Consider the following 14,691-nt stretch of genomic DNA (forward strand, 5'->3'; position numbering starts at 1 on the left):
GAAGTGATGTGAGATAAGAACCAAAGGGAGGGCCTTACTTACTAAGACAATAAATGCAAATAAGATGTATGTCTTTGTAGCCAACTCATAACCTGAAAAGACTGAATTTACCCAAACTGATCTTATCCACACTCCATTGAACGGAACAAGATGATGATCCAAGACATCAAGCTAAATACAGTATGGGTTTGATTAAAAAACAAGAATCTATAGAGATCTTCATGAAGATAAGTATTGTAAATTTGTATCTTTCTCAAAAGATATTGGGAAATAATTGAGCCATCACTTATTTTCCTATAAAATATTGAGCTAAATTGAGAAATCAAATCGTGATCTAACTACTCAAGTCTCCATATGTGGTGGAGAAAAGAACAACAAGAGCAAGAAGATATTTCAAGTTAAACAAAGGCAGAACACACAAAAAAGTTTACTCAAGTTTGGTTTCTTTGTTGGCCATGCTTCAAAGCTTCCACATGCTTTTTCCTCAAGTAAGAAAGCAAGTAGGTAAGGAGAATCAATCCCACACGAGAAAGAATGTCTTAGAGAAGTTAATTTTATTTCTTTCGGAGTTTGTGCTGAAACATTCACTGTCTTGATGTAAAAGCTGTTCCCAAAGAGCTACATGAGAAAGGAGAAGAGTCTTGTGTGTCTCTCTCTGCAATATTGGTTCAGGAACATATGACCTATATAGAAGCTACAATCAATTATTTCAAAAACAAAATGGCCACATTACAGCAAAACTAAGATTTCTTAAGTTCTCTAGCGAGTGTGTTAGTTGCTGACACCTTCCATGCACAGAGAGAAGAGAATAAAGCTCATATGTAACAAATGAAAGGAAAATGAGCTTTTGGTTACCTAACCAAGCTGGAGACCCATAAAGACCTTGTGATCATTAATCAAGAAAATTCAGAGTATTTGTAAACACAAAAAGAATCAAAGGTAGCAGCAAGATTTCCTTTCTCCTTATAAGACTTAACTAGAACCATGGAATTACACACAAATTGCCAGGGTTCCCTTTGGCGAGGATATATGTGTTTCATCATCTCAAACATTTACTACGTCTTGTGAACCAAATATTACACATAAACATCTTCGTAGCTTGTGTAAGTCGTCGCCCATCCTAAGCAATACATTAATCGGCTTCTCGTCACATATCATCACCCAGAATCGTGGTATTAACCAATTTTAAAGATTTAATTAATTAAGAGACTATAAACCATATTCACAGGTACAGCTCCCAGTCAATATCATATTAGATTTTCATTTCTAAATACATGGTACTGAATGTCAAAAACGGGTTGAGCCACTGATCATTTCATTGTCCCTCGGGAGATGCTTGTAATTAGCATATTCATTATTCAAAGGCAAAAGACAAATTATAGCTTGTGCACAATATTGTCCATGCATGTTCCTAAGTGCTAACGTTATAAACTACGCTAGGCTTGTTTTAACAAAAACAGTATGGCTTTAACAGGAACATTATGGGCTTTGTTGTAATTGGAAATTAATAAAACAAAAATTGGACTATCTAATTGGTGGGTTGAGCCGGCCCATGTAGTAGTGCAAAACATAGGCGACTCTAAAAACCTAAAATAGCAAGCTATCTTTACAGGCTTTTTCCCTTAAAAAATAGAGTTAATATCGGATGGGACGCGATGACCCATCTATCAGATATTAAACTGATAAGAACAGATACTACACTTGATCTTAGCCAAAAGGCCGAGAAAGATATGATTTGTTTGGACCATCGAGATTCCCATATATACCCGAGCCTCGAGAGCGAACTATTCGCTGTTTATCGATGTGGGATAATAACCAGTCTTTTGTCTTTAGCCTTGGCTAAATTGGCAATATTTAGTACTACTAATTAACGAGTTAATTTACTTTTCAGTAATTAGAAATTACTATTCAGTCGGTGTATGTAACCTTTTCTTTTAACATGATTACCAAAAAAAATATAATAATATATCTTATTATTTGATAGCCTATGCTAATTAAAATGATTATGAATCCATGCAACCTCTAAGCTCAGACATGTAATTATCTTTGATTGGTCTGAATATTCAGTGTCGTCGGAGGACAATGTTACCGGAGAAAGAAGTACGGTTGCTTCATTTCTACTTCTTCTTGGTGTCGCTCTTTTTTCATCTCTTGCATATTCTCTGGCCATAAGCTACTCTTTCATGGTAAGCTTTAAAGTTCAAGAAAATGTCTTATTTTCTCAACGGTTGTGGAGGTTGAACAAACAGCACTCTTTTCGTAATTCGGATTTGGTGTAGTTTCTGAGTTCTTACCTCATTCCATTCTGAAGGAAACTGAAAGCAAACTATATAGGTCCTTTATATTGGATTTGTACTAAAGCTATTGTACGTAACAAAGTTTTCATCAAATATAGCTTACACGAAACAAGCGTATAGATTTTTGAGTCTCTACTAGTTTCAGTGAATGCTAGCGTTTGTGTCTTGATCTAAGCGAAGTTGTTTTTCAGAATCTTCCTTGTGAAAATTACACTTTCTGGATCTGCTAATCACATACTTGAGCCTCGTTAGGCTTTCTTTTTTATAAACAGAGACTTATAGTGAGATCTTTTTTTTTTGCAATAAACCAGACGATGATTCACTGTGGTTTTGTCAAAAGGTTGATTCATCGAGGTACTGGATTTGATTTGAGCGAAAAGATGAATAACTGTGCAGTCTCTGTGTCTTCTTGCATTTTCGGAAGCACTGGTTTTCTAAGGAGACCTGCAACCAAAAAAAGGTTACAATACAAACATGAGTAGAAGGAAAATGTATTCACACAATATACGTTTATTACGGACCTTATACGTTTATATTGTAAAGACTTTTTGTGAGCTCTCATTTGGTTGGTTGTTTCTTCAGATAGGTGAATTCTCAAACACTATCCAAACTGGATAGTGAATGTCATGTTCCTTGACAAGACAAGCAAGGATATATATTGGTTTGTGGAAAACTATAATAGTTAGCAATCTGCCTTTTTTCCTTCTGAGCTAGGTGAGGTTAGTTTTCTACTACTCAAGCTCTTAAATGCTTTCAATCAGTGACCCAATCTTTTTTACATGTCCTCAGTTTGGTGTTTCTTTCAGGTATTCGATTTGGATAGACAGTAAGATGAGACTTGCTACAGATCCTATGCCTGATAAATTGACTTCTTATTCTTATGGAGAAAAAATTCTGCGTTTGCTATCTCAAACCATTATGACCGACATTGTTTTTAGGATGAGGTGTTAATTACAGAACAAACGTCTGAACAAATACAACCATTCTTCCATCGATGAATAGTTTACGTTGTTCTACCGATCAGATGGACTCAAGAAATTTCACCTTTAGTAATTTTCCTCTTCCAGATTTTGAGAGATAAATGGGGATGTAGCTCAGATGGTAGAGCGCTCGCTTAGCATGCGAGAGGTACGGGGATCGATACCCCGCATCTCCATTTTTTTCTGAATATTCTCTGGATGTTTTATATATCTTTACTTTCCCTCCATTACAAGCTTAACCGGTTATTTGGAGAAATTGGTTCAAATAGAGGTGTTAGTGTTCCTCTTCTGCCGGAGAAAGTGGAATTTGTTAGTTTGATATTGTTTCTCAAAGATCAAGCATGTTCTGAGTTCAAAGAAATGATGCATATACAAAAAAAAGTGACCATTTTCATCATAAAGGAGTTGGGAAAGACGCACGCCTGGTCTAATCCTCTTGATTATAATGATCACACAGTCTTTATGGATCTTCAGCTTGGTTAGGTAACCAAAGGCTCATCTGCCTTTCATTTGTTAAGTTCTATGATATTGTCATATGATCTTTATTCTCTTCTCTCCGTGGAAGCTATCAGTAACTAACACACTGGATAGAGAACTTCAGAAATCTTATTATTACTGTCTTGTGTTCGGCAACAATTCCTTTCTCCTTGTAAGGCTTAAAAGCGCCTCGAATCACACATAAACTGTGAGGGGTTCCCTTTGGCGAGTATATGTGTTTTCATATCTCAAACATTTACTACTAAATTTTATTCCTACTAAAAAAAAATTACTACTAAATTTTATTCTTTTTTACAAACCAATTATACACACAAACAGTATAACAAAACACTATGGGCATTGTAGTCGGACTTCGTGAAGTTTAAACTGTGTAATTGATGGGTTGATCCGGGCCCATGCAATAGTGCAAAACACATGCAAATCTCAAAAAACCAGATAGCAAGCTGACTTTCCCCCACAAAAAATGTTAGTATCAAATAGACCAATGGTCCAACTATCAAATACTAAACTGATAAGAACAAATACTTGATCTTAGTCAAAAGCCAAGAAAGATATGATGTATAAGGACCATCAAGCTTCTCTTTATACCCGAGCTTCGAGAGGAGTGTTTCATAGTTTAGCGATGTGGGATAAATACTCAAAGCTTTGTAACTTTAGCCGACAAAGTGAAGATAGATTTCTCAACAATTGGACACTATCGTTTAGTTTATTTCTAATAAACAAGAAAAAAACACATCTAAAAAGGGACAATTAAATATATTCTCTTCAGCTATAATCGTTACCAGGTGTCAGGGTCTTTCCATGCTCTTTCAGATGGACTCTAAGAAATTTGACCCTTCAGATACTAATCCTCCTCTTCCAAGTTGTGACTAATCAGTTACTTCTACCTCACCATACAGGTTTAGTGGTTACGTTGATAATTTTGTGTGTTGTGTCACTTCTACTCATACACCAATGTCAAACCTCTTCACCTGCCTTTGCTTCAGTGATTTGATCGGTTTACATCACGAAATCAATTGAGTTTTGCATAAACTTGCCTTAAAACTTCAGAGAGTGAATCCGGATAAACCACTGCACCTAAACATGTTTAAGGCAACAAAAAATAAAAAAGACATGCTAGAGTTGTATCATCGGTTTCTTTTCAATCATGTTGAAGAGATTGATAAACTTGGTCTCATTTTAGGATTGGAGCGTCGACCATTGACTAAACGCGTCCTCCATCGCACAGATTCATCACCTTCTGCTTGAATAATTAAGTAAAGTAAAGATATGTTTCTACATATTTTGTGGTCATAAACTATTCAAAGTACCAACATTTTAAAAACTTTTCTTTCTATCTTTCTGCTTCTAGTCTAGTTTTGAAGGAAATGTAACATGGACGGGGGAGCTAAATGCCATTGCAAATGAGCCAAGACAGAATCTATGGTAATTTAACGAGCCAGTTGCTGATTAAGGTTAAGGACACGACAGCCACAGCTTTTTTTTAAACTAACCATAACCGAAGCAAAGGTCTATATGCATTTGCTGTTAGCCTGTTACTATTCTAGGCCAGTAATTAAGCGACCTAAAGTTAAAAGACTTGCAATGGAAAGAGCTTTACAAAATAGTAGTCTGAATTGCATTTCCTTTAGATTAAAAACAAAGCAGGAATATACAAAACCATAAGTTTGCCATTTGTGTCTTCTGTATTCAGTCTTGTTATCTTAAGTTCAAAGCCAAATCTTCTTTTGGGTTCTCCTTTTCTCTTAAACAATCGTTTATTTTTCGTAATTAATTCAATCCAACATCAATGGGGATGTAGCTCAGATGGTAGAGCGCTCGCTTAGCATGCGAGAGGTACGGGGATCGATACCCCGCATCTCCATTCTATTTTTTCTTATTAATCTTGCTCTTTTCACGGGCTTGTCGGGACCTGTTTCAGGCCCAACTAACTCTGTGAATTTGGGTATACTTTGCTGTCACACAGAAAGAAGGTTTGCCACGAAACTTGATTTGATTTTCATACAGTAAAACATTAATAATAATAATAGTCTCTTGTGTATTAGGAGGGTTCAGGAGGAAGGTTTGTGTGTGCAATCTTTCAATATGAGAAATCTCAGTGAATTGCCTGATGATATATTGGTGAGATTTTGTCATTGCTTCCAACAAAAGAGGCTGCAGCAACAAGCGTTTTGTCAAAAGGATGGTCTTCTCTTTGGAAACAACAAGATGTTGTTTATGTAGAGCTTTGTAAAAAATGTTCTATCCTCTGGGTGTTTTTTATACTTTCCCTTCATTCGGTTTTTAAACCAGATACTTGGATAAATTGTTTTCGCCATCGAATGGCTACATTTTACAAATAATTTAAAATGAAGTACCTATACATGGATGAGAAGAACAAAATGACTTCATGGCCCAATGGATAAGGCGCTGGTCTACGAAACCAGAGATTCTGGGTTCGATCCCCAGTGAAGTCGTTTTCTTTTTTACAGAGAAAGGTATTTCCCTTGTGCCGGAGAATATGGACTTTTGTTAGTTTCTTATTTTGTTTCTCAAAGTTCAAGAATGTTCTGAGTGCAAAGGAATGATGCATACACATAAAAAGGTGACAATTTTCATCACAAGGGAGTGGGGAAAAGACACACTGTTATATGGACAGTGTTGGAAGAAAAACAGGAAGGCTAGATAGAATACATTATCAGCCTAGGGACTAAGTTAAAGTATTGCATCTTACTTTTTGGTGGTTTGTTATCAGTTTGTCACTTTTCTTTCTACTTTTTTCTTATTTTCTTAAAGCTTTTGGTGTATTCGTTTTTATAGTTTTAGGACTTCAAATATATTATATTTTTTTTCTTGTAACTAATTTTTTTCACATGGAACATAGCCTAACTTCTCAGCTGAACTGAAAAAATTAAAGATTAATTTCACGGAGTTTTCAATTGTTGTTATTCCTCGTTATACGAAAATATCATATGATTTATTAGTTAACATAGCAAAATCTTTTCATATAGATTTGTACTAGACCTTGACCCGTCCGACCGGACGGGTGTTTATTTTATATTTTTAGTTTTTTTGTTTATATTAAATGATAAATTTACGATATTTTAAACATAAAATTTAGATTAAAAATAAATTTTGGTAGTAATAATAAAAAGTTAAAATTAAAAATTTAATTAAATATTCAGATATAAAATTTAAATTTTCTAACTAAAATAATATAAAAGCGGGTCATATTTTTTTTAATTTTAAAAATCTTAGCATCTCTTATAAACAAATAAAATAAATTTATAAAAATATAAAATATATAAACATATTTAGAACTATAATTTCTGTTAAAATAAATTTATTAAAGAAAATAATCTTGCGATGTTGTTATTTATTTATAGATTCGACCCGTAACTGTATAAATATTTTTTCACTTTAATTTTTTCTGTGTACTAATGATATAATATATATATGTACATTAAACTCTATAACATTATTGTTAATATTACATTTAAAAAAAAAATTATTTATTATGTTAAATAATTATGTTTTATGATTTTAATTGTCTATTATATCACAGTATATCATATAAACAAATCCAATATTTATAACTAATTGAACTTATATTTTGAAACCATTATACTAATAATATATGAATAAATTATTTTATATTATATTTATATGTTATATAAATTGATTATGTTATGTGATTTTAATATTTAATAAGTTAATACAAAATATATAGAGAAATTAATTTTGGTTAATATATGATTAAGGAAATTTATTATTTAAATTAGAAAAAATATTAAATGTTTAAATCTATTATTTAAATTCAAATTAGGAAAATACATTTATTAATCAGAAAAGACAACAATAATTAAGGAATCTAAATCAGAAAAGACAACAATAATTTTGGAAAACACATTAAATAAACTGAAAAAGACAAGCATTAAAATAGGAAAGTTAGTTAATTCTCAGTGGCATGCCATTGTAAATAAAACTGAAAATTAAGGGGTATTTTTTATTGGGTACTTCTCTTTTAATAAGATAGATTACATTGGTTGTTCTGTTTCGGTTTGACTTTCCAAACAAACTCAAATTTGAAAAACACCAGACTAGTTTTCATACCACCTAAAATTTGAATAATAAAATAACCGTCTGCATGTATATATTTACTCATTGATTTATCTCAAATTGATCAATCAAACTTAAGCAATCTCAAAGGCCAAGGTCTCTTGGTCCTTTGTTATGTTTTTTATTCTTGTTTGATTTTGTATTAGAATCTGTCTTTGGATTTGTCCAAACTCCAAATAAACGATAACTGAAAAAAATGGAGGAAGTTACCCAAACGAAAACATTACATCAAAGAGAAAAGTAAGCAAGTAGATAACAGCTTTAGAAGAGTCTAAATTTAACTATATGAAAAAACACTTTATTTAATTTTCTTCTTCGCATTGTTCTAACTGGTAAAATTCGAACTCACGTTATGAATCTGTTTTTTACACCAAATCCGAAAAGCTAAAGAACCAAAAACAAAGAGTCCAAAAACAATCCTAACAGAACAGTAACTTGCAAGCAACAGATTGAGATATCTTAAAGGACACATCCATAAAGACCATAACATTTGCCCCTCCTTACCCCCCAACAAAAGTGACACTTTTACTTCTGTCGTCATATACATGACAAAACACTCCAAACCAGGGTTGTAAAGTGAATCTAACGATTTATTCGACTGTAAATAAAAAGAAAGAACTCAAAAGCAAAACTGTGAACAAAGATCAAAAGATAGGCTCTACAAACATAACAACTTATTAGAAAACAAATGGATTAAAAAAACACATACAACAACGTTAACCAGATACTGGCAAACTCTAAAAAGCTTTGAACTTTTAACCAACTTATTATAACCTGTTTCCTTTTCTGGTCCTCTAACAATACAGAGATGATTGTATTCAAATTGAAATTTTTTTTTTTGTAAAGAAAAACAAATACGGAAGAGGAAGAAGAAGCATAAAGGAGTTGGAGAGAGAGCTTGGAACCTTCAATGGAGTCCTTTTGACCCATCAACAAGAATCTTGACAGTATTACAGAATCTGCGTTGTTTCAGCAACCCATCACTGCACAATTGTACACAAAGTTAGGAGAATGTTTCCTATCAAGCAACGTCCACTGTGGTGGATCACCGTCCCTCGGTTTCCATGAATTCAGCTCTATAAACCCACCTCCCGAGTACTTTGGTCCACCTATAACGATTAACATCTCCCCACAAGCTCTAAAAGCAAGCCCCCATCCGTTAACCGAGCCTGCTCTCTCAGGCAACCTTCCAATGGTTAACCATTTCTTCTTCTCCTTGTCATACTTCCTCACCTCCATGTCCGCGTGATCAGCTGCGTACAGCTGGTTATTCACAACGGCAACAAGAGGCGGTGCTTCAGCTGCTGGTCGCGCATCAGCTTGATCAGCACGGCTTCTTGGAGGCGACAAGTCAGGGATCTGAGTCCATTTCTTGGCCTCTAAGTCATACTCTTCGCCGCACGTCAAGGCTTTAGCATCGGCACCGCCTATTCCACCGATGACATAGAACTTCCCGTCCATGAAAACCCCTGAACACATCTTCCTCGGCTGGTTCATCCTCGGAAGAGTCACCCAAGTCTGAAGCTCAGAGTTGTACATCTCAGCGAAGTCAAGAATCTTCCCCTGAGAGTCGCAACCACCGGCGAATATAGCAACCTCTCCGAGACTAGCTGATCCAAACAAACACCTCGGAGAGTTCATCTTCATACCGGAAGACCAAGAATTAGTTAGAAGGCTGTATCTGTATATAACATGAGAAGAAAAATCATCTTTTCCTAAGACAAGAAGATCGGTGCCAACGGCTAAAGACTCCTTGTCTGCACACATGAAGGTGACGCTAGAAGGCATTGTTGGCAACTGCATCCACCTTCTCTCTACAGGATCAAACGCAACCCACTCCAAGAGCTGGCAAGAGAAGTAAACCCAATGCTCCACGAACCCGTTTTGTCGCCTCAGTTTATAGATATCTCCACTCTTCACCAGAGAACGGAAGTTCCTACTCAAGGAAGCGATGGAGCCGTAATCAGACCGTGAGCAGCGGATCAGACAGTCGATGGAGTTGTCCCGACCAATCTCGTTGATAAGAGAATGAGAATCAGAGGAATCACCACCATTGTTGTTGTTGGAATCAGACACGGCATCTTCCCCACTGGATGAATAGTCAGAAGAATCGCTATCATACATAATAGAGAAACCCATTAGTTTAAGTGATTTGGTGCCTCTACTAATCTCACCAACAACCTCCAAAGCTCGCTTCTTGCCTCCACCATTGCTGAGCTTGTTATTAGTCTCGTCATCTTCGTCTGGAAACATGAAAGACTTGGACCAGGTTGATGAGCTTGAGAAAACCCTTGAAGAACTCAAACACGAATCTGGCGATCGATTCTCCAACATTTCAAATCAAAGAAGAATCTTATCTCGTTCTCGGTTCGGTTGGATTAAAAAGTCTTCGAATTTCGAATCTAGATCAAAAACCCAGATGAGAAATTGATTCAGATTGAAGATTCGAGTGATAACCTAATCAAATCGAGAACAGAGCAGCAACCCCCCCACCTCACGGACACAAGGTAAAGTCGCGAGCTTTCGAGATCCAGATCTCCAGATTCCAATCCAATTTTACAATAGAGGGAGAGAGAATCAAACCCGGAAGCTTAGAACAGCGAAATCTTCGATCCCGATCTGTTCATGATTCCTTCTTTCTTTCTGCTCACGAAGAAACAAAAAAATGATTCTGTTGAAGAATGATAACAAAAGGGGTTTTGTTTGTTTGTTTGGTTGATTGATTATTAACAGATTGTTATAGAGAGAGAGAGAGAACTTACGAGATTGGATTAATAATCAAAATTAAAAAAGTCGGAGCAGTTTCTGTTCTTCGCGTTTTTATGTTATGTCGTCTCTCCTCTGCGAATCAGAGTGAAGGCTTTGGTTTTCTCAGCGGCTCCTCAAAGTTAAATCTCTTTCGACGGAACTATTCTTTTTTCTCTCTCTCTCTCTCTCTTGTTTATTCCTCTTTTGTTAACTTTTTGACAATTATAATATGCAAAAACTGAATTATTATTAAATTATTTACAACAACTATTCCTATTTTGTTAAAAGAAAAATTGAAAATTAATTAATTGAGGTGGAGAGACAATACACCAACACAAAAACTATTTCAACTAACCCAAATTATGTCCTTTTCCATAGACTAGATTTGGTTTAGTTTACTTTTTATATCTTGAAAGTATATTATAAGAAGAAGAAAAAAACTGAAGGTCTTAACGATTAGCCACTTTTAAAATTTAAAATATCTTTTTTTCTAATTTGTTTAGTAGATAGGCTTAGTCGTCTAGCTTGTTTACCTCATTAGTGACGTTTTGGAACCATTTTCAGAAAACAATCGCTATTCATATTTTTTTTTTGGTACTTATGATGATTGGATAATTGGAAAAAGAAAGAAAAAAATTTAGTGCCAAAAGGACCGTGAAATTAAATTGGAATGTATTTTTTTGTTGAGTGTGAGGAAATGAGGAAAAAGAAACAATCTACTTTTCAGCGTTGAATGCAGATGTTCAGAGTACTTCAGCTGTTAGTTTTCAGTGGTCAAAAGGAATTTAATTACCAGCAGAAAAAGTTGTTTACAAATCCCACGTTATTTAATTTCAGTATTCTTTTGTCATTGAAGTACATTATAGCGAGACAAAAGAGATATATATCTATATATCTCATCAGTATTATAACATCTATTGAAATGTCTGAATTTTTATTTCTGGAATGTAGGTTTTTTTTTTTGTAAATGACAACAACGACCAATGTAATTTATATATAGTCTAAGCGACATTTATAGTGTTCTTTTTTGCTCAACTCACTTACTAGTTCAATGATCTGGTCTCTTTTGTATCTCGTTTGGGACCGGAAAATACAACGAGACTCATTTCAATGAGACTCGAGGTCTTGGAAAATTCAACGTCACGACGTACAGTGATTATGTTTTATGATTCTGGTTTTACTGTGAATCTCTTATCGACGCATTTGAGCGGTGTTTCATTTTCGCTGTCAATCTCTTCGGAGAATCTATCTGTTTTAGCTTCGATTGTTTTTAAATTTCATTGTTGTAATCAAAGATGATGGATAATTCCCTCTAGCTCTTGTATGTTTGAAGTTTAAGATAATGAAATGAAAGGTTGCACAAAAAAAAAGATGAAAAACACATGATACTTTGAACATTATTACTTTCAAGTTAACATTTACATTTGGGTTACAAATGAATATATAGAGTAATATCGAACATCCTATATCTTTTTTACTGCAGCATATCAAGATGATTACTCAATACTAATGGATAAGAGAGTGCCAAAACGGTTTTAGAGGAGCGTAGCTAGCATTTTCGTCTTCACCCTTTGCTTTCTCGTACATTTTGTTAACGTTGGAGTTCTATTTTCTGAAACAGAGTGACATACATCTTTCTAAAACAATGAACTTCTCTTTCTTTTTTTTGTCATGGACTTGGGCCCATATGGTTCTGTTCTACATTCCCCTCAAACTTGTGTACAGTGGAGCTTGTACACCAAATTTATTAGGAAGCTCAAAAACAGCTTGGGAGACAACGGTTTTGGTAAAGATGTCTGCAAGTTAAAGCTTTGCAGGTATGTGTTGCGTCTCAACTAGTCCAAGAACTACTTGTCCTCGGATGTAATGGTAATATGTGTTGAAGTCCTTATTACGACTATGTAGAGAAGGGCTTGTACTTAAGTAGACGACAAATAGGTTGTCATAATGAATAGTTATTGATAGTGGCTACACCAAGATCGCAGAGGAGAGATGAAATCCATGTTGTCATGTCCCTGATCCTGGATATGATCCTTAGGATCGACCATGGTACAAGGAGATGCACCAGTCAGCTCATGTGACCTAAACACAAGGGTATCATGGCCTGGAAGTAAGGTTAAGGGCATCAGGAAGCTAAGATATAGCTAAATCAAGAAGGAGACAAGTATAAAGGAGCTGTACAAAGTGTATGGCAGCTGGGCGATGCAGTGAGTAAGCTCGACTAGCTAGATGAAGTGTAGTGCAGCTCAGTGTAGCTCACTGAAGAGTGTGTCAGCTCCCTGAGCTGGATGAACTAGCTCACTCAGCTGGGTCAGCTGGGGATCAGCTCAACTCAGCTAGACTGAATGTTCAAGTCTTGGGCAGTTGGGCCAGGTCCGGACAGTGGTCGGACCATGTGGACCACCCGGGTGTGCCGGTGAGCCGGTGGGCACTTGTGGTTGAACCAGAGGCTTGGGCAACCAGCCTAGGCTTGTGTGTGACGTGTCTAGAGGTAGTTATTGATGTCAAGGACGTCTGGTAACTGCCATAGGCGAATGGGTGCAATCTGTACCATTGATTAAATCAATGGACAGAATTAATACCGAAAAGGTGCAACCCTTAGAAAGGTAACTGCCCATTCTTCTATATAAGGAAGGCAAGTCCGTGCCTTTGCAGGCACGTCAGGGCTTCATTCTTCTTCCTGAAACACAAAGAAAAACCAGAGAAAACAGAGAGAAAGTCGGATGGCAACATCCAACCCCAAGAGTGGGATGAAGGCAGCAAAGAGGCAGTTTTGATGGCAATCAAGAGGGGAGTTGAAAACGACCCTCTGGTGTGTTTTGATTCTGGTTTGCCACGCCACAGGCTTCCTCTACATCCTTACTACACATCCAAATAGCCAGGGAAGAAGGGAGATGACCGGATGTCACTCTCAAAGTCCAAGAGCAGCCTTAAGGGCAGTGGTGTGTAGAAAGGCAGTTTCATGGGATCTGAAGTGAGAAGTGATGGACGACCCTTGGGTGGTGTTTGATCATGGATGAACACACCCTAGGCTTCCTCTGTGTCTTAGGGACACACGCAAATGGTCAGAAGAGAATGGAGAAGGCCGGACTCCACTCCCAAAGGCATGTACAGCCTTGAAGGTGGATGCAGTGCAGAAACTGTTTCATGGAAGTTCCATGAAATGGATGATGGGTGCGACCCATGGTTGGATCTTGTCAATACTGGAAGTATATGATAAGGCATGATAGAGGCGTGCAATGGAGGAGCATGGCCAGACATGATACAGGAAGCACAAGATCTAGTAAGATCAAGTCTAAGGTAATATGTACATATGATTACTTTGTGGTTTATGTTGGTGTCTCTTGAGGTGCATATGAGGCCAAGTATGGCACGCCCTTGGAGAGCATATATTGTGATGTATTGTAGGGATACAGGGCCCTGGAGAAAGGGGCGGATCATAGTTGAACTAATTCATCCATATGGGATGGTAATTAGATGCTATACAGCAACTAGTGATTCATGGTGGTTCATGAGTGAACCTGATCTATGGTTTTGCATTACCAATGGCTTCAGGCCGTGGCAATGAGGTAATGGAATCATATGGTATGATAGGTATCGACCTTGGGTTGGTACAAGATTGGCTGAGAGCCATGAAGAAGAGCAAGACTGACCAGGTTCATTGGGACATGGTTCCATGGCCGGTTAGGTATTTGTGAAGACTCATCAGTTCTGAGTCATGTGGGGTGGTTGGTTGATTGACTCAGGAACTGGTGGGCATTGTTAATCTTGTTCTATGATGTTCAGACATGGAGGTACTGAACCAAGGAGTGGCCGATTCAGAGAAATCTCTCCATGGCCTTAGTTGGGCAGGTAAGTGGAGATCTGATAGTTCCATAAGGAATTGTTAGGATCCGACTTCAAATATCTCTTAATGGGTATTTATCATGAATTATCATGGTGAAAGATTAGTTTTATCTCATTGATTTAGAGGTGGTCAGTTATGGCCATATGGGCTGTTCATGGGCGAGATCAGTATGATCGAGGCCAGTTCTGAGAAATCTGACTTGACCATTCTCTTAGTTATGAAT

General features: G+C 36.4%; 1 protein-coding gene, 4 non-coding genes and 2 pseudogenes across 6 annotated transcripts; 4 read left to right on the forward strand and 3 right to left on the reverse strand.

Moving 5' to 3' along the window:
- Window positions 1-1,535: 1,535 nt before the first annotated feature.
- Window positions 1,536-1,732, reverse strand: LOC130512045 (U2 spliceosomal RNA). The gene has a single exon (XR_008945609.1). It is a non-coding gene; the product is annotated as a U2 spliceosomal RNA (small nuclear RNA).
- Window positions 1,733-2,208: 476 nt separating this feature from the next.
- On the forward strand, window positions 2,209-5,023 carry LOC108850374 (probable hexosyltransferase MUCI70; annotated as a pseudogene).
- Window positions 3,381-3,453, forward strand: TRNAA-AGC (transfer RNA alanine (anticodon AGC)). Its single transcript has one exon. It is a non-coding gene; the product is annotated as a tRNA-Ala (tRNA).
- LOC130512048 (U2 spliceosomal RNA) lies at window positions 4,153-4,330 on the reverse strand (annotated as a pseudogene).
- A 543-nt stretch (window positions 5,024-5,566) lies between the features above and the next one.
- TRNAA-AGC (transfer RNA alanine (anticodon AGC)) lies at window positions 5,567-5,639 on the forward strand. The gene has a single exon. It is a non-coding gene; the product is annotated as a tRNA-Ala (tRNA).
- Window positions 5,640-6,158: 519 nt separating this feature from the next.
- Window positions 6,159-6,231, forward strand: TRNAR-ACG (transfer RNA arginine (anticodon ACG)). Its single transcript has one exon. It is a non-coding gene; the product is annotated as a tRNA-Arg (tRNA).
- A 2,316-nt stretch (window positions 6,232-8,547) lies between these two features.
- On the reverse strand, window positions 8,548-10,818 carry LOC108837306 (F-box/kelch-repeat protein SKIP11). 2 transcript variants are annotated; one of them, XM_018610365.2, is made up of 3 exons: window positions 10,636-10,818; window positions 10,367-10,516; window positions 8,548-10,275 (listed from the first exon to the last, which is right to left on the reverse strand). In XM_018610365.2, the coding sequence occupies exon 3, from the start codon at window positions 10,205-10,207 to the stop codon at window positions 8,843-8,845; it is 1,365 nt and encodes a 454-aa protein (XP_018465867.1). In that variant the 5' UTR covers window positions 10,208-10,275; window positions 10,367-10,516; window positions 10,636-10,818; the 3' UTR covers window positions 8,548-8,842. The 2 variants fall into 2 exon arrangements, with proteins under 2 accessions (XP_018465867.1, XP_018465866.1); XM_018610364.2 differs by having other exon boundaries at window positions 8,548-10,516.
- Window positions 10,819-14,691: the final 3,873 nt, after the last annotated feature.

Source organism: Raphanus sativus, chromosome 4, assembly GCF_000801105.2.
Source record: "Raphanus sativus cultivar WK10039 chromosome 4, ASM80110v3, whole genome shotgun sequence".
Lineage (NCBI taxonomy): Eukaryota > Viridiplantae > Streptophyta > Magnoliopsida > Brassicales > Brassicaceae > Raphanus > Raphanus sativus.